The sequence below is a fragment of the Tyto alba genome, unplaced genomic scaffold, assembly GCF_018691265.1.
Source record: "Tyto alba isolate M040663 unplaced genomic scaffold, T.alba_DEE_v4.0 Super-Scaffold_45, whole genome shotgun sequence".
Lineage (NCBI taxonomy): Eukaryota > Metazoa > Chordata > Aves > Strigiformes > Tytonidae > Tyto > Tyto alba.
The window spans coordinates 17,078,696-17,098,679 of NW_024881321.1; the positions used below are offsets into that span (position 1 = coordinate 17,078,696).

General features: G+C 41.3%; 1 protein-coding gene across 7 annotated transcripts in view; it reads right to left on the reverse strand.

The window, feature by feature from the left end:
• Positions 1-19,984, reverse strand: part of KLF12 (Kruppel like factor 12) — a 247,158-nt gene that overhangs the window by 24,872 nt on the left and 202,302 nt on the right. For 5 of the 7 annotated variants that reach the window (XM_042805795.1, XM_042805794.1, XM_042805796.1 and 2 more), the window contains exons 7-8: positions 5,817-5,918; positions 773-930 (exon numbers count right to left, since the gene is read on the reverse strand). In XM_042805795.1, coding sequence (XP_042661729.1) covers positions 773-930; positions 5,817-5,918 — 260 coding nt within the window. The remainder of the gene's footprint in view (positions 1-772; positions 931-5,816; positions 5,919-19,984) is intronic. The other 2 variants (XM_042805799.1, XM_042805797.1) reach the window with 1 other exon arrangement.

Below are 19,984 nucleotides of genomic sequence, written 5' to 3' on the forward strand. Positions count from 1 at the left end.
CCCTTTTAAATTGTTCTTGATGACTTCAAATTGTTGCTCCTGAGTTTATCTACAATAAAATTACAACAATTACACATCATTGCTTCAGCTACCCTTACATGCCTGTCATGTAGACTAGCAGCAGTCCGTAAGGTTAATAATGACACCAAGTATTGATTAAGTGTTAAGTATTATTGTCACTGAATGGGATCCAGCTTATCTAGGCACCTCTCTTGCATCTCTGTTGTAGGGACCTGACTATCCTCTGCAGTATGTGGTAGGTGCCTCCAAAAGCCTTGAGTTTACACTTGAATTGAACTGAAGGCTTTCGAAGGCTACATCTGTAAAAGCAAGTAGTAGTTTAGTAGAATCAGGTCGGGTCTGTAGAGTGAAAAAAATGGTGCTGAAGATTCATGTCCACACTACATGCTCTTCTTGATGGTTTTCTTTGGACTAGCTCTGGTTGGTTCCAAGCAATGACTACCCATTGTTTGCTGAAGCACAGTAGGTGTGTCCCTGAACGCCACTTTTCTGTTTAGCTTCATCTGAAAGGAGTCTGGCTTGTGCTGACACTGTTCTTGTGCTGCGAAGTGGGGATGACAAGGAAGTTCAATTCAAAAGCACACTCTTGATTTGCACCAGAACGTCAGTGCTGATCCTCTCACAGACATCTCTGTTACCTAGAGAGCCTTTGGCTCTTAGTGTAGAATTACCTGTTCAATACGTACTAAATTAGGCAGAAAGGAACCTCTGCTTGTCTTAGCCGTGATACACAAGGCCATGAAAGTCTTACCTGTGTGCGTCCTTCGGTGAGCCTTCAGGTGGGAACTTTTTGTGTATACTTTGTTGCATCCCTCGAAGTCACACCGATGGATGCGCCGCTTCCTGGAGTCTGGAGACTCAGACCTTCTCTGACGCCTTGTGCTCTCAATACTGAATGGTGAAATTGAACTAAAAAACACAACAGAAGCAAAAAAATGAGGCAAGAGCATGGTGTATATCCTGGGCCCCAAAAGATCAGCTGTAATATGTCATTGTGCCAGAAGTGGCTTTAACGATTAAATATTTTTTATTTAAAGATTAAATATTTCCTTTTCTACAATGTAGTCCACAGCACATATTTGAAACAATCTGTGCGTCAACTAGAGCATATTTTGCAGTATGAAATAATGGAAGTCTTGATTTAGAAGTGCTTATTGCCAGAGAAAACACCATGATCCTTGAAATACTGCTCCGATAATGAAGTAGTCTGACTTTATCTGAGCTTTATTTCTGTTTTACACATGTCCAGATCCAATCTCACTGAACCCTGCTTTCTAAACAACTTTATAGCCCCCATAATTTCTCTTTGACAAGTTTAAATAATTAAAAATTATGAAATCTTCTGTGAAAAAGTGTTTCCAGTACCCAGATCTGGACTATGGATCCTCATATTTGGCCAAACACCTGTTGTTTGCTTGCATACAGATTGCTAACAGATCCATATCACCCTGCAGCAGCAATTTTTCCATTTCTTTATTTAACAATTCTCAATCTATCACCTGAAAGTCAATTAATTTGTTTCCTTTCAGACCACTGATAAATTAAAAGTTTATTAGCACAGGGCCAGCAAACAATCCCCACACAAACATGAATGCTCATCGAAGATACTCCATTTACAACAATGTCCTAATGCCTATCATGTATCTCAATTTTAAGCAATCAAAAATATAATGTTGAAGTCATGTTGCTTGAGTGAGTCTAATACTTGAAGAAAGCCTGCTACAATGATGCACTTGCCTTGGTTAGATAAACTTGTGTCATAAACTATTATCAAGCTGGTATGCCAAGATCCAAACCCTCACTGACTTCCAGTAATTATATTACCCAGCTATAAATCATTACTAATTGATAGCCTTATCAACCCCGTTATGGCTATACTGCACAGCAGTCACGTTCACCTACAGTTATACTAGCTTGTTCAGCTGCTTTAAGTACTGGAACAACATTGGCCTTCATCAAGTTTCTGGGGCTTCCCCCACATTCCTGGGTTTATTGACATTCAAGGTAAACAATCTAGAGATTTATCAGCCAGCTCTTTTAAACTCTTAAGATGAAAGTTCCCAGTTCTCCTGAAAGAATTTGTGACTGTCAAATGAAAATGAAACAGAAGAAAAGAAACTGAATCTGATCATGAAAAGAAGCACAAACCTTTGGGGAAGCTGAAATACTAAGGCAGGCATTTGAAAAAACCACTGATGTTGGTGCATCTGCTGAGAAGCTCCTGTGTCAACACCGATCTGCAGCCTTCTGTTACAACAGCCACTGCTCTTACAGCTACAGCTGTTCTGGCATAAACTTCACTTTTAGAGAATTCCAGAATTAGGCGAGGTTAAAACTTTGCATAAAGCATCTTGCACTATTAGCATGTGATTTCACTGATGTTCCAATTCTCTGCATTACAAATCTTTAAGCCTTGAATTAATGGTAGTCCAAACTACACAGTTTCCTTTTTGTTTAAAAATTTTTACAGTACAAACCTAATTTAAAACACTATTAAAAAAAAAGGAGTATTCTCTTTCTGACAGCCCTCTTTTTCTCTTACACTTGATATACATTCATTTCACCTTCAGGCAAAGAGATTTTCCAGATTAATTATTTTTGCCTATAATACAATGTGTGTAAACGGGCATGCAGGGAATTTCTGAAATGGAGAAAGAAATGGACAGAGGGCCATAATATCAACATTAACAAGCAAAAAGTAGTCCCCAAGAGAGTAAGGTACATCAACACTTTAACTATGTGACAGGAATACAGATATGTTTAGCTGTCACAGAAATGGATTAGGAATTACATTTAAGCATCTGCATCTCAGGGCAAGTAAAAGTCTTAGGTTAGATGATTCACTGAGAACAGGCTTGTTACTACAGTGTTTTTTTTTTAAAAAAAAAAAATATCCCACCAGCTAAAATAAAAAACAAACATGTAAATCAAATCTTAAAGCTCAGTACTGAAGGTACAAAATCCAGTCCTCAAGACCAGAAAATCTTTATCTTTAAAAATAAATATTTGTGCATCATTTTTGCTGCATGTGATTTATGAGCTGTCTTAAAAGGTTATTTTGTAACAGGGCGTTCAGATCCTGGAAAGTACATCTCGTTTAAATGGGAGGAGGATCAAGCTTGTAATGCTGCTGCAATTTCCAGCCCGGAGACAAAACGAACCTTGAGCAGAGTCAGCACCTTGTAAAAAGCTATTTGTCACGTACAAGAAAGTGACCTCACTGCTGGGAACTGCTCTGTGCTTTCCTGAGTATTTATACAGGAGAGGGTGGCATAAAGCAGTGCCGTGAAGGTGGCACAGGATCAATGCTGCTGCTTCTTAATTAGATTGCTCCTTCTTTCTAAAATGTGAAGCATCCTACCTATTCTACGCCAGGGAAAATAACTGATAAGCCACAGAAGGTGATGCGCGTTGCTACCATCCCCGGAGAGCTTCACTGCTCGGTGTGCTGAGGAGAAAGGTTACTGTCCGCTGGAACCAGCAAATGTAACCTCATGCCTTCCCATCACAGCAGTGCAGGCTACATGATGAACTAACCAGTAGAAGACACCCATGTGGCAGGTGAGAGCACACCTCCAAGGTGATCGTCTCTGACATTGACTCCTGTGGCACGGGGGAGCCCCACAGTGCAGACACGCTCTCTGGTGGAAAAGGAGCCAGATCCGATCTGGTACCACCAGCTCTGTTTTAGCCTTACAGAAGCTGTGTGAATTTTTAAAATGGGGATACCACAGGAAGCCCTAAAAAGAGCAAAAGGTGCTTTTTTGAGCTTCCTCAGGTTAGTCCTTCTCACAATGACTTTCAGTTGATTTGCTGATGTTCTTTCCTTTGGCCATGCAGTAGTAAAGGAACACCCTCCTCTCTCTTGAGCAGTTTCTACAAAATACCCTCATCAACCACACAGACATAAAAAAAAGTTCTCAAAACCATGTTTTGTGCCTTTTAAAGCCATGGGGGCTCTGCCACATGGCTCCAGCAACTACTGTTCGATGGCACCACAGCTGACAAAGAAAGACTTTGAGAATGTACATGACAGAGAACTCAGATATTTTAAAAAAACTGAGTTTTTTTCTTCTTGTTTACAATCTGTTTTAAAATCATGTAAAGTAAAATCAAACCAAACCAAACCAAAACCATATCGCAGCAGCCTCTCTTGACCCTTAGAGACTGCCCAGAGTGAAGACCTGGAAACACATCAGTAGCTGAGAGCTGCCAGTTCTCCTGTTAATGGCTGAGATGCCAAGCAGCCTTTAACGCTCAACGAGGGATTTAGCAATAGGACTGACACCATAGGTAACATCCCAGCAAAAATGCAGGATGTATCAAGTTACTGCTGATACATCGTTTGAAAGATAAATTAACAAAGAAAGAAGAAAACTGGGTTCTGACCTGTCAGCTTGATGTTTATCTATTTGCAGTTCCTTATTTCTAAAAACAGTGTAGTTTCTATATTAGTGTAGAAACTGTTACACTAACAGAAATTCTAGGACACTGCTGGTTGCCTCCATAAGCAGCTGCAACACCTGTAGTCAGTACTGTTCATAGGGCGAAATTAATGAAACCAATGTGAGCATTTAGGGTGATTTACAAAACCTCAGCTATGTTATTTCCAGCTAGAAGTGAAAGCATGGATCTCTGCAACTCGCACGTGGCCAAATGCTTGTCTCTCTGACGCAAAAAAGGCTGCAAGGTGAAACAAAAGACTAGGGCTTTGCCAGTAGATGGCCATCAAGTTCTGCTGAATGTGATCTGTGCTGCATGCAACACGGATTGCAACCACCTCGGTAATGCAGGATTATTTTTTCTTTCTATGAATGCTGCCCATGACCTCCTGGGTGTTTCACCTCTGTTCTACATACAGACTGTGAAAGGCCCTTTGCATATGCAGTAACACTGTTAAAAACACAAGTAGCAGGTCTTTAATCCCGATCCTGTGTTTTCTGAGCGATAGGCAGAGCAGAGCGGCCTGGGGAGCACAGTATGTTTATTAAAGCCTTGAACTGTGTTCAGTGCTGCAAGATGCACCAACAACATGCCATGCGGTGGTGACAAGTCGCTGCACACTGGCTGCTCCCCACAAACAGCTTGCTCGTGTGCTCTCACCCTGTGGTGAACATGCAGTGGTACCTTTGGCCACCAAAGTCTGAGCTTCCTGGTGCTGCTGGCCTCCCAGCAAACCAGGCAAGAGCTGGCTGACATGGCCAGCCAGTGATGTGCGGTGAGCCATGTTTTGCTCTTTGCTGTACAAACCAAAACAGTGTCCCAGTGTTGTGTTTTCTTCCTTATGATTGTCACTTTCACTCTTCCTTGGCCCCTCTGCTATGAGCTCGGGCTCTTTGGCTATGTCTCCTGCCTGCCTTGCAAAAAACCTCATGGAAAACACACTGACCCAAGGCCAACAGGTATAGACCAGCTCACGTCCAAAGTCCCCCCCACCTTACCATACATCCTTCCTTTACAGCATTCAGACTGTATTACCTTCCTCCCTAGCTGGCCCTGTAGTGAAACAAGAGATTTTATGGCAGCACCTTAACAATAGTCCACGGCTGCTAAAAACAGATGCTAACTTCACTCTGGGGTGAGACCCAGGCACATATCATCAGTGTCCCTTCCACTCTGGTTACCACGAGGAGAACCAGACTGGGCTCAGCCACGTGCAGCATCTGGTCAGCCTGGGCGAGGGGCTCAGCAGGCCACAGCGTGCCCCACAAGGTGGGCATAACACAAGCCATGGTCCTCTTTTGTTTCTCAGGCTCCAGGCTGTTGAAGGATGTGATTTGGCTAAGATGGCATACCAAGGCAGTCTTGCTGTAGTTGCTTTCCCTTGTGTCGGCACTGGCACTTGTATGATCCTGCAGCGAGCCAGTTCAGGGACCCACAATGGCGAAAAGTCAATTCTGCAAAAAAAAACCCAAGCAGCTTGCTTGCTTTTGCTGGTTTAACTCCCCAGATAGTTGTGTCTGACAAGTATCTGCACTGATATATGGGAGAGGCTGGGAACCTGTGGCCAGAGGTTAGGGGAGCATCAGCATCCCTTTCAGTGTCAACTAGCTGTGATTACTACCAATGATACAACTTCCATGAAAATTTAGAATACATATGAAGAAATTGAGAACATGGGCATAAGCAATCAACACAAGCAACAACTGGAAAATACACCTTTTGCTCCACAGCAAAGCTTCTTCTTGTTATACTTGTGTATATAACACACATAAATATAAACACATAAATAGATAGGCTGAAAACAAATATTGGGAGAGATACTACCATGCTAAACACAAGGTGACAATGTGCCTTGGCAATACAGGATAGAACCAACAGGCAAACATTCATCTCTCGCCCTCAGGCCAATTTTGGACATGCAGTTATTTACAGTTTTTCTTTTGTTTTTAAAGGGAAAAAAGATATAAATATACAACATTCAAACATACAAATAGTGTATCCATTTAGTAATGTGAATCTTTACGAGACATGCAAAGCTTCTGAGTCAACCTGTCAGTCATAGCAAATAAAAATGCAGACAAATGAAATAAAAGCACAAAACTAGAATGTAACTTGTCTGCATTCAGATGGTAATGAGCAGTTGAAGAAAATCTGGCTCTCTAGCATTTTCTCAGCATTCGAAGGGAAACTGGGCTGCAGAAAGAAACATCGTGGGTTTTGGCCACTTAGCATTTACAGAAACTAGAGCTCTTAAGTGAATAACGGAGCATAAATTGAGCTATATTTGAAAATCTTGGCCTCTGGATCCAGTGGTGGGACAGCACCCCCTGAGCACATGGAGCAGCGTGCTCCCGCAGACCCCCAGCCCTCCCTCGGGGAAGCGGGGCAGCAGCGACCGCAGGCGGCTCACGGAGCCGCTCCCCGCCAAGGACAGTCGGAAGCAGAGACGACCGCGGTCCCAACACCTTTCCTTGGCTCCTCTGGCACACTCCTGAATTGAGTGAGCACGTGCACAGCAGCACACCACTCACTCAGGGAGCTAATCTCACTTAAGATAAAGTATCCTCTTTCTGTTAAGACCTCCAAGTTCCAGATGCTAACAGGCATGATACAGGTACTCCGTGTGTTTTTGAAAAGGGGAATTGAACTGCATTTCCCATTTTCCAGATTTCAATTACTTTCTTTTGTAGTAGCTTTTCACATAATGTAATTTCATTTTCTGATAGCTCACATAATGCTACCTTCCCACTCAGGATATTGGTGAAAGTATCCTTATAAACACTACATATTAAACTGGGAAGAAATACGATACGGATGGTTTTTCATTACAGTTTATAAAACTTCAGTTAGTAGTGAGATGATAAAATTGTACTATATAGAAACACAGTAGTTTTTTTGCCTTAATATGCTTAAATATTGGTGTAATCTCCTGATAAAGTCTTCCCCTCAAATATTTACTTACTGCTTTCTTTTAATACAAAGTTTCTACTGTCTCCTGTTCACAGACAAACAGATGCACATGCATATATACATATGTATTTTTTCTCCTCTTTGATTCTTAGATTCTAATTAGTGTTTCATGAAAGGCAAACATCTGCCTTAGGAATGTTAGACATTAAAACATATCAAGCAGTACTTAAGGCAATCATAAAAAGAAAATATGTACTACTCTTTTATTAGTGGCAGTTACTTCAATCAGTGTACTTTAAGGTGATGTTATACTGGAAATTATACTTTTTGTCAAGAAAGAAAGGAGGAATTTGGCAGCATACATGAATGGTACACAAATAGGAAAATCACATGGGTAAACAAGACACAGATAAGAGATGATGTGAATATATGTGGTTCAGAAAGTGCATGAGCTGAAGATGGTGGGAAATTGCACTGGGAGCAGTTTGCTCTGTTATGCTCTGTCCTAGGTGTCCACTGCTGGTTGCTGCTGGAGGCAGGGCCCTGGGCAAGAGGATCCTCTGCTCTGGCTCCATATGGCCATTCCCATGCTCTTACATCCTTGTCCTGGGTGGTCAGGAAACAAACTACCCTGCACATCTCTGACCACGACTTTATCTGCAGCATTTATGCCCGCTGAGACCAGCTAAAGTTACCTGAACTGTAGAGCTGCCTTGCAATACTCGAGTGTGTTTGTCGTGGTTTGAGCCTGGTCAGCAGCCAAAAACCACGCAGCTGCTCACTCCTCTCTTCTCCCCAGAGATGAGAAGGGACAAATGAGCCAGGCTGGGGATTCGAGATAGGACCGGGAGGGGCAAATCACCCATTATGGTCACAGTTAAAAGGCAGACTCGTTAGGGGAAGAAAAAAAGAACATAGATTTATTACAGACACTAACAACACTTAACAGAGTAGGACAATGAGAAGCATTGTCACATCTTGAGATATCTCTACCTCCTCCCAGTGGCACAGGGGCAGGGAATGGGGGGTGCAGGCAGGGCTGCCCCTTCTTCCAGCTTTGGTGGGGGGAGCTTCTGGAACGTGTTCCCCCGGCTCCATCATGGTCCCCCTCTCACACGAGACAGTCCTCCACAAACTTTCTCCAACCGGATTCCCTCCCACGGCTGCAGCCCTTCCCGAGCTGCTCTGGCGTGGGACACCCCGACATGCTGCAATCCTCCCAGCACTGAACTACAACAATGGGGTTACCTTTTCGCACAAGACCTCGGCCTTCTTTGGGCACAGCACCTTGACTAGCCATGCAAAACACAGGCGATAAATCAATGTCTTCTCCACCGTAGATCTTCATGGGTGGCAGGGGGGGCCACCCTGCCGTCTCACCACAGGATACAGGGGGGTCTCTGCTCCGGCACACCTCCCCCCTCCTTTCTTCCCCGGTTCTTCCACTGACCTTGGTGTTCATGCAGCTGCAGCAACTCCTCCTCACAAGTCGGACTCCTCCTCACCATGTCCCTTCTTAAATACGTTATCGCAGAGGCGCAGCCGATTGGCTCAGTTTTGGTGCAGAGGTGGGCCTGACTTGGAGCTGGGGGAGCTTTGAGAAGCTTCTTACCACAGGGGGCCACCTCTATAGCCCCCTCCCCTGCTACCAAAAAACCCCACCACTCACTCAAACCCGGGACAGCGTTACAACATCTCTCTGGCTGTGGTGGAACCAAAAGCACTACTGTACATAAAACAAACTTCTGGCAGAGGGAAAGAGCTTGGAGGTCTACTAGGAAAAGCAGTAATATCAACCTGGCACACCTTACCAAAATTATCCACCGCCTCTGTTATCAGTTGTGTTAAACTGAGACATAAGAGAGACAGTTTCCAGATCCTCCTGATCTGTGTTCATGCTGTGGGATCCAGGAACACTATCCAGCGCCTAGGACAGTGCTGTCTTGGGGTATATCCCAGCTCCACACTAGGCTGAGACCTGAGTACACACCACATTCTCTTCTTTCACACTGTTCCGCTGTGCTGGGTTTCTAAGGAAAGGAAGCTGGGCCAGAAAGTATCTACGACATGTTCCAGCGTGTCCCCCAGATCTGATGACTGGAGGATTGGGGCTGCAACCCCCACTTCCATTAGAGAAAACGTATAAATCAAGACTATGATAAACTCTGAAACACCACTTAAAACACCCCCAAACAACTACCATCTATTTTACCCTTATCATTAATGAAGAAAATTTTACCCTAGAGAGTTATTATATAAAAAAGCAAAGGAATTACATGTTAACTATCTTGCACGTAAGCATTGTCCACATAATTAAATTGTTTATTCCCGGTTTTGGGAAAGTTCATAGCCATATGACAACTTGCACCGCCTGCAGCTCCTGCTCTAAGAACCAGAACCCGGGCCAGCCTCTAAGCAGAGACAAACTTATTCCTGCACAACTACATCCCGCGGTAGCCAAGCATGGGCAACAGCAGCTCCTGGACCACAGACACCCTTACCGAATTGCTGGGCTGCTGCTTAATAAAGATGAATTTCACATTTCTCCTAATATGGCAGGACATACAGAGCTTGTTTTCACCTTTAAAAGTTTTAGAAACATTTGACAGTAAGACGATGATGTCTTACATATAGACAAAATACTTTCAGTACTTTCAAAGATAATTCTGCTTCATTGCTCTCTGTCTTTCCCTTGTTTCAGATAGATGGACTCACATTAGGTGAGACACTTGTCCTTAGATTTTGAGGTGACAAAGAACAGCAGTTGTTTAAATCTGTTTAGGAGATTTTTTTTTCTAACATGTACAACATAGCAAAAATGCATGGCTGAATCATCGACAATTCCAGCTCATCAGGATGGCTGAACACAGTGCAAAGACTGCTCCGTATGCTGAAGCTCATGTTAACACATCTTTGTAGCACGGTGCATTGCTGTGGAATAAAGAATACTAGGAAAACTCAGCTGGGGAGGGACCTTCTGCTCAGCAGGGTTAACGTCAGACCTAGGTCAGATTGCTCATGGCCTTGTCCTGTCGAAGTCTGAAAATGTTTGAAGATAGAAAAAAATGCATCTCTCTGGGCAACATATTCCAGTGCTCAGACACACTCATGTTCTAAAGGGAGTTTCTAATGAATGCTCAATTTTTCTAAATAGTTACTACAAAAATGTTTTTATTTATAAATACACATATCTAAACATTATAATGAAAGATAACTGAGTGACCATGAGTTAACACAAGCCTTGGTTTATTTTTTTTTTTTTTTTAATTAGGTCAATTTGATTTAGGCCAATGTTCTTCAAAGCTGAAGTGGAAAACCATGAAAATAAAAAAACCTCAAGAAGTGAGGAAAACATATCTTCACAATGAACTTGCAGGTGGAATAAAGTGCATGAGCAAAGGTCTGTTCTTTGGATCTGAAGACAAAGCATTGTACATCTTCCTGAAAGCAGGTATAGTTCCTGAAATCCTGTATGCCAAGTGTGTTTGATGCACACCAGTTCAGGCCTGGGAGCTGAATGTAGTCTAGCAGAGAAAGAACATCTTATTTCATCCCCTCTTTTCAGAGCTGGCAGAACAGCAGTGATCATTCACAGGATCTCTAACGCACCAGCCGTCCTAACACTCCTTCCAGATGGAGGCTGCATCAATGCTGAGTCTGTTCTTTCTTTTTTGTCCCCTTCTAAAAAGAGCAGAAAATTGGATAACCACACACCTTCAACTCAGCTTTGAGAGCACAGGGCCCTGCTTTTTACCTTTTCTGTTCCTTTATGATTCATATTTTTCCTTCAGGTTTTTCTGGCAACACATACGCAAACAAGCTACCAGCAATATTGGTATTCTCAGCAGAGGAAATTAAAAAAGGAAAATAAAGACTACTCTGTTGGAGACATAGGCTGAGATGAAATTTCCAGTATAGAAATTAGATGAGTATGCACATACTCACGTCTTTCACCTTTGTTCTGGTTACTTGTAGAAACAGAACAGATGCTCTACTTTCTAGAGCGAGACTCCCTGCAGGTTGTACCTTGCTCTCCAGATTTCACTTTCTTCTTATATCTCTAATTTTGATTTCTCACATATGTATAGCACCATAGTCAGTCCCAATGTCTGTACAATGATGACATTTGCTTGTGCATCTACCTTCTCTTGTTGGTCAGACTATCAAATGTGGAACTGATCACTGCAGTGGTGATTAAAAACTCTCTTTTTTGTACCCTTAGCTGACAAAATTGTGGTGTAATGTCTTTCCAGGTCAGTGACATTAAACGAGAACATTGCATCCACTGAGACTGAAGCTCATGTGAATGACCTTTTCTTCCTGCCTGTTCAGAAGGCTTATTATTGATAAGTTAAATATTTGATTACTCTGGATATCTATGTATAATGCAATCATACTTGGTCACATCATACTCTGTGTCATCAAGCAGATTTTGGTAACTACTAAATAGTTGACTCCACTGAAGTGTACACTTCGGTGCTTATATATATGTAAAGATAACCTGCCACTCCCAACAGAATGTCATCTCAAAAAAACAATTTTGCATGCCTCACAGTCCTCTACAAGCTCTTGTCTGAGAATATATATTGCAAAGAATTTATCTATTGCAGAGAGAAAATAATTATCATACCTTTTTGATCTGGCTAGAAAAAAAGGGACTAAATAATTCAAATCATTTGGGAACAAAAAAGTTACTGAGCACGAGATCATACTTCAGGGATCTAAAACTACTTTCTAATCAATAAAGTTTCAGATGTATGCTTTGGTGTGTTTTTTGTTTTGGTTTGGTTTGTTTGTTTGTTTGGCTTTGTTTTTCCCCTTCCAGAGCACCCACTCGTACTGAAAGGAAGTTTTATAAAAGAACATGCAAAAATATTCTATAAATCAAAATAGTTACTACACCCCAGAGGCCATACAGATTGTGTTACCAAGCATTTTATTAACAACAAGGCATCCTGATGTATTTATGTTATGCAAGAAGCTAGAATTTCTATGCAATATGCTAACTTGTACCTGGCTTTACAGTCATGAATGCCAATGAAGGATCTCTTCATTTAGATTACGAGATCCTTGCTACACCTTCTTTGCTGTTTTGTGTTTGCAAAACAAAATAAGTACAGTGGAGTCCAAATCCATGAACAGAGTACTAATACACTACTGCAATATGAAGGAACCTCACTAACTCTCCTCGCATCTGTGGTTTTCCACACTTATTTATAATATGGTCTCATCTGAAAACCAAGCAATGTTCTGGGCTGCACCAGGTCCAGCTCCTCAGCCTCATTTCCCAGGGACTGCCATTTCTTTCCTCTTCCTTCCCTTTATTTTCCCTCTTCCCTCAGATTTGCTGTCACCTCCCCAGCAAGGAACTGACTCTCTAGAGAATCACAGAGCCAGGTTTTCTCACTGAGTAGGACAATTACACAGGCAGAAATTTATATAGTTGCAGTTTCACCATATTTGCTATTATCTGAAAGATTTCTAGTGGCCTCATCTGCACATTAGGACAGAAAGTGTCTCCGTAAGTTGTAGAAATCATTTAGCCATATAATTTCCGAGAAGGAGGAATCCATGACTGCCATCTATAAGCTGGAAGAGTTACCGCATCTTTTTACTGGCCTTGCAAAGATTGGTTGGACCATGTAGGCAACCACAGCTTTCTTTCCCACCATCACTGAAATCAACCTGATTGCCATCCAGCAAATACTCACTCTGAGTAACTGCAAGTAGGTAGAGTCTTTTCACTTGTAATTAATTAGGCAACAGAGCACTTAGCTCTCATGTAAGAATTTAAATTGGCTAAGATTTAAATCAAATTGCCTCTTCAGGTGTTTTGAAATGTAACACAATGCATTCTCCTGGTAAGAAATGTTTTCCCACTGGCTAAAGGGCATATGTCTCCCTTTGAGATGTCAAGTATTCAATTATTTGAGGGAAATTATTCTGCTATTTCCAACAGACATTGAATGTTTTGTTCAGAAAAGGATAAAAACATACAAAGTTGAACAAGCTTTTTAACTGTCAGATTTTTGACACAGCCCTTCCCTACAACACTAGCAACAGGCAAAATTCCATGTTTGAAGGTTTTATGAAATAAATTTGATTTAGCTTCATCCCACAAGAATTATTTAGATAAATATCTCAAAACAATGTTTCTCAACAAAAGAAAGAGAATTCATAGTCATAGAGTATTGTAGTTAAATGAATATTTTTTCACATGGGGCTAAATAGTCACCATTTTCAGATTAGCACACTTTTTCCTTTAATTCAAAAATGACTCAGGGAGGAGGGAAGGAACTCATTTCCATCCACACAGAAACATCACCCATTCACCAGTGGGATTTCTTGCAAATGCCTCAGAAACACATATTAGACCTCCTTCATCCACATGATAATCCTTGTCCTAATTAGTGCTAAAGAATACTTCTACAGCCTGGTTATTACCTGGTGTGTTTTTTTACACTACCATCACTTTATTTATTTTCACACTTGGAATCACACTCATATTACTCATATTACAAAGGAAACCTTGCAAAGAAATGAAGTAGATCTGCCTAGCTGCTTTCTCTGAAGCTGGCGCATCCCTCCCAACAGCATCTCCTACAGCGCTGAGAATCAAGGCATGATAATAACAGGTCACTCCATTCACCTTGCTAATTTATGCATGTTGCTCATTAGAGCTCTGCCAAGCATAGTTTTTAAGTCCCAAAGGTAGGTCAACAGATCTGAGTGGCCAGAAGAGAGTGCTCTGAATTTCATGCATCTCAAATGTGTGGTCAGGAGCATCAGTCTAGGACCCAGTGGTCCCTTGGTTTGACACAGGTTTCCTGCATATATTAGCCCAAAGCCAGTTGCGCTGATCCAGGATCCAGTTAATTTGTCTCTGGAATTTCTATTACTGCCTCAAAAGCACCAGCCTCCCAAATCTTCATCAACAGGATGTTTGGCTTAATAACTTAAATCGACTTTTAAATGTACTTTAAAAATTTCATTTTGGGGAAAAAAAAAAAATCCCCCACACCCACTTCTGGATATTTTTTCCTTCCCAATCTATTAAAATCTCTGATTTTTTACTATCTGAGATCTTACAATCAGTATCAGTCACCAAATAAAGCACCAACTAGTACTGCCAATATCGTAATTAAGAACAACTGGCATGCTTACACTCAAGCTTTTACTGGAGAAATCAGAGTCTGTTAAAATCTAGCAAAACTCAACCCTGCACATATGTTGTTTTGTTTTGTTTTGTTAAATGGGATGGAACATACCAGAACTTTAAAGATCAGAAACCCCCCATAATTTCCTAAAACATTTGGAGCCTTCTCATGCAGCAAAAAGGGATAATTATCAAACCATTTTGTTGTCACAATTGTTCATTTGGAAGAGGCACAGAAAAAAAAAAAAAAAAACAAACCACAAATCCAAATCCAAAACTCCCTGCGCGACAGAATGGTATCACTGTAACTACAGTAAATAAGAAAAATTGTTAGGCAGGTGAATGGGGACATCATAGTGGCACTCGGCGCAAGGTCACGAGACAACCAGGATCATCACAAGCAACTGCCTGAATAAGACAAGCTAGACATCTCACCCCAGAAAGGGGGTCCCACACCCCACGGAGCTGCCCGCCGCTTTGGGCAGGCGTCCCTGCCGACACTGCCTGGGATGTGAGGGAGGGTGCTCAAGGCACCTCGTGACACCTGTCCAGAGGTGAAGAAACACATTTCAGGGGGGAAGAGAGAGAGCAGGGCTCTTCCCTCCTGCCACAGTTCTCATTTCTTTGCCCCTGTTATATACTTTTATCTCATACAGGAGGGATGGAGGGAGGAGGACTGTCATTGCAGATTGAAATTGAATTTGACGGAAGATACAAACCCCAACTTTATGTGCCTGTATTCATTTTCTTCAGAAATATTGCCATAGGAAAGCTATTTACTTCAATTACACCCCTGAATCCTCTTTGGAAACTCCCATTTCCAAGCCTACCTCTTCTCTCTCTGCCTGGGTAAGTGGAGATCTGTTCTGAGTTTCATATCAACTGTAGCAGCAGCCACAAAGTCCGTTTCTCATTTAAGTCTCACACTTAGCCACTCAAATACAGCCCAGCTTGTTACACAAATGGAGGTAGAGAAGTCTTGAATACTGATATAACGGATCTTTTGCATAGTAAAAATGTTAATTAAGTGTGATGTAGAAGCATCTTGTGACACGATGAAGTCTCTCTCCTGCCATACAGGAGGTAGGTGGAGCATGTGGACAGGGATCCTCCCGCCACTGCTCACACTGCAGCAAGCACAGAATAAAGCTGTAGCACTTCTGCCAACTTATTCATTCAAGCTAGCGTTAAAAGGCTGTGGTCGCTGGCCAGTTAATTCTTGCTCTTGTTATGGTCTTCCCTACAGAAATGAGATGTCAGAATTTCAGTGTGTTTTGTGTTTAGTAAATTAGAGTCGTTTTCAAAACATCCTTAACCTTTTCAGAGGCTGATGGCCTGGCAGGAGGATCTCTTCCATGTATTCACACTAACCTCTTCTGGAAAAGGCAAGGCAGGCAGGGAGATGGTATATAAAATTACAGAATACCAGCCAAACCATACTGCACTGCTCTCTATCTAACATTGGGATGGTAAATCCTACTGTATCATTCCTGTGACAAAAAATTGAGCAACAACAAAAAATGGTGCAGTATTCATCTGTTTTTGTGACAGGCTGCTTTCATTTCCGTCTCTGGAGTTTGAAGAGCAGAGATGTGGCTTATCTAGATGTGCCACGTGTGAGCTTGTATTTCTGAAGGGCTGAAGCCTAACGCTAGCCATCTGAAAAAACGGGATTTAAAAGCCATTTTGAAGGATGACTCTGTTATGAATTCTCACATTATTTCAGAGCCTGTCTTACTCAATAATACCATTTGGAAGTATACCCAAATTAAATGCACAGCTTCTCACTAAAACAATGTGTGACATTCAAATGGTATCGAAAATTGGGAGGATAACATGGCCTGGGGCTCCAGAGGGATCTCCTGAGTATCCTTAGTTCTGTCCCTTATTCTTTTTGTGGTTTAGTTCCTGATTTGAAAAGTGTGGGGATACTAACCTTCCTCCTTCTCTCCTTCTTCCTACCTACCACCTCAGGTGTATTATCTTTTTGGGAAGTGGCTGAACCACATGCTTGTATGAACACACACTTTTTCCAGGCAGAAGAGTAAATGCTAGCACTAAACACAACTAACCAATTCTGAAAGTATACAGTATAAAAGATCAAAACATAATCTCTCCTCATTTCTGACCCTGCTAACAGTCAGTAAATGCTACTTACTGTTTGGAATGATGGTTAGAGAGTGCTTCATCCTTACTGTAGGTGCGTATTTTAGGTAAATATGATTAGGAAGAAATCCTTACTAAAGCTATATGATGATCAGGCCTATGGTCCTACTTCAGGCTTTCGTATCACATACACATCGACAGACAAATTGCGAGCCAAATACTAGTATGGGATTTTTAAAAGATTTCTGAAGAAAATGTCAGGTTTTCTTTTTCTGAAGTGATGATTAAAAAAAATCACTGAGTAAAACAGGTTTGCGATCAGACTGCTTCTGCCCTCCTGGCAAACATGCCAGAGACTGCAGGCTCCCAGATCCAGGACAGGAGAGTCATTATGGGCCAAACGCTCGCAGGAAGGCGAAGCTGCTACTTCATGTTCTGGCAAACGTCCCTGCAAAAGGTGGTGCTGTGATTTACGTGCAATTCAATGTTGTTTTCAAGACATTCACTGAACTGAAGAAGCACCATTAGAATACGTCAAGCACACGTCAAAAACCATCTAAATCAACAGAGGCTGAAAATACATCGTATGCTTGACATACAATAATTGACATGTCATATTATATTTGACATTTCAAGGACAGTAGTCCCTGTTTAAATGGAGACATGGTAATGCAGATATTTTTTTACTTTAGCTAACTAAAATCTAACATGGCATCTTGGTGAAGAGCTGTTCAGTAAATATCTAGGAAAGATAAAAATTATTTTAAGAGAGTAAAATCTCTACTGGCTCAGATTATGAAATGCAGAAAAGCCAACTTACAAGACGTTAACTCTACTAACACATCACTGTCTTGGGGGGGAAATTCTGGTCATACTGGCTAGCCACCTCCTACTGATTTCCATGGAGCCATAATTTCACCCATCCCTCCCTACTCCCTTTGCAGCTCTACCTGGGTATAGGCCTACAACTAACACTGCCTGAACTATCAGCGCAACAACTGATATAGAAATATGGATTAACAAGATGGGAGTACAGGGAGGCATGCACACACCATAGGTCACGCTCTTCTTCTCTGCACAAAGACAAATTGCAATGTAGCAGAATGTTGAATTACATATGCTTCACCTGACACCTCATTCTCTCTCCTGGAGGCAAGTGCATGGGGACAACATCACTAAAAGCAAAAGTCCTAGAGGACGTGTTGACAGAAGAAATGGGGAGGTAGTATAAGTCATCCAAAGTAGCATCAGCTACACAAACTACTCCTTACAACAGGACTAGGAGATTCCTCCAGATATAATACCCAACAAGTTGAGAGCCCACTGTCATACGGTCTTCTAGTTCCCATCATAAATGATCCCTGGGCTTTTTTGCTTTATTTAAATAATCTAGAGGGTTTTTTCTACCATATGTTGTGATGCAAAGGAAAGGTGCCGTCAGAAAGTTTTAAAACTGAGGATTAAATAGATTAAATTAATCTGCTGCTGCTGCTGCTTTTACCTAATAGTTTCACGTACAGTCTTAACTGATTCTTTCTTGTTCCATCTTCTCTCCTCTACATTTCCAAGACATGATGCTACACCTCTCCGAACTGCTGTTTAGCCAAGCCATACATATTTAACTCTTTAATTCTGTCCTCTTAGCTATCCCCTCCAGCAATCTAAGCAGTTTGCTGCTCCTCTCAGGTCTTGTTCAGATCTGCAAATGTACCGAATGCAGCACAGTTCCCTGAAATAATGCTATGTTCTCAGTGAAGAAGCATGATAATAGCATTTGCAGGATGAGACTCATATGTTGTATGTATAATTTAATGATGTTACGCTGTGTGGATGCCATATACAAAAAGACATTGTAAATGAGGGTGGGTAGAACTGCCATCATAAAGAATGAAGCAAGCATGCAGAAATCTAAAAAAACAGGTAAATACCTCCTGTGCAGAATATTCCTTCCCTCCACATTTTCCTTCATGGAAAACGCCACTTCAAAGAATGCAATTAATTTATTAATAACTAAATGCCCAATCTGTCAGACAATGCAAGCAAACTAATCTATCTTTTTTTTTTTTTTAAACCCAGATCCTGCTCATAAATTCTGAGATGTTTATGCCCAAGTAAGAAAGTAAACAGAAACACTGTGTTAGTTTAAAACTCTATTAAACCAGAAGAGGGAAAAGAAGATTGGAGGAGATAATCATGTTAGACCAGCAAGCAGAGAATTTTAATCCCCCCCAAAACCCTCAAAAAGTTTTTGGTGAATCTTCTTAATTGCAGCAACTACAAAGAAAAAGTAGCATGAGTAATCTGTCATAAGTCTCATTCTCCTTTCAGAGCTGTGGAGAATTGAGCAAGGTAGAGAGAAAGATATGGTGCCAGGGTTTCATTTTAGACCTCAGAATTAAATACAGAGATCAAGTAGTTCAAAGGAGATGAAGGAAAAAAGAGTTCACATACTTTATGAATTTAACTTCTTAACAGTTGTGTCTAGGCTGCAATAACAAGACAAGAGCATACTGGGGGAAAATGGAAAAAGACAAAACTACTAACGAATATGAAGTTATTTTCAAGACTTGGAATAGGATAACTCAAAGAACGGAGAACAAAAATGAAGAGTAAAACTATAAAGCGCTTTTTGACAGCCTTCTTTTTAAAAAGCAGCTGAGCAGATTTATCAAAGTATGTGAAATCTCTGATCTTAAGCTGAACTTCCATGAAAACAGAATCATATTCCTTTCTGCTTGGAGGTCAGAGAAACACTGCCAGAGCCAAAGAAAAGGACAAAGAGCACTTTCTGATTTTAAATTAGGGAGTGCTGCATGTATAGACACGAATGTCTCTCTATATATGTAGATAAAAGGTGGTTCTCAAACCCAAAGTGTGTTTACACATTTAATTGACTAAAACCAAGAGATCAAAATCTGAATAGCTGAAAATTAAAATAGTATCAAATGACACAAGTGAAAAGGAGGATAATTGAAACACGCTCTTTTATATGAAGAGAATGGAAACACATAAACTTACTCAAAATGTTTTTACTAATTCTCAGTTCTATCAAGGCTCTGGAAGTAGGATGCACCAGTGATAAAAAGACATAAGGATGCTGTCATGACAGTAGGTATCTGTTCTGAAAGCACACCCAGCACCAAATATTAGGGCACAATATTTTGAGTTTGTTTATGCCAGCCCTGCTCTGATGGTTGTCCTTCTTTTCCTGCCGTCATCTGCAACCCACCAAGGGGAATGAGGTTGTTCTACCACCCTGTAAACTATACGTTAGGGATGGGACATTCTCACAGATTCAAGTCGGGACAGTCTGTTACCTTTTCTGCATCAGATGTTATACCTCTAGTC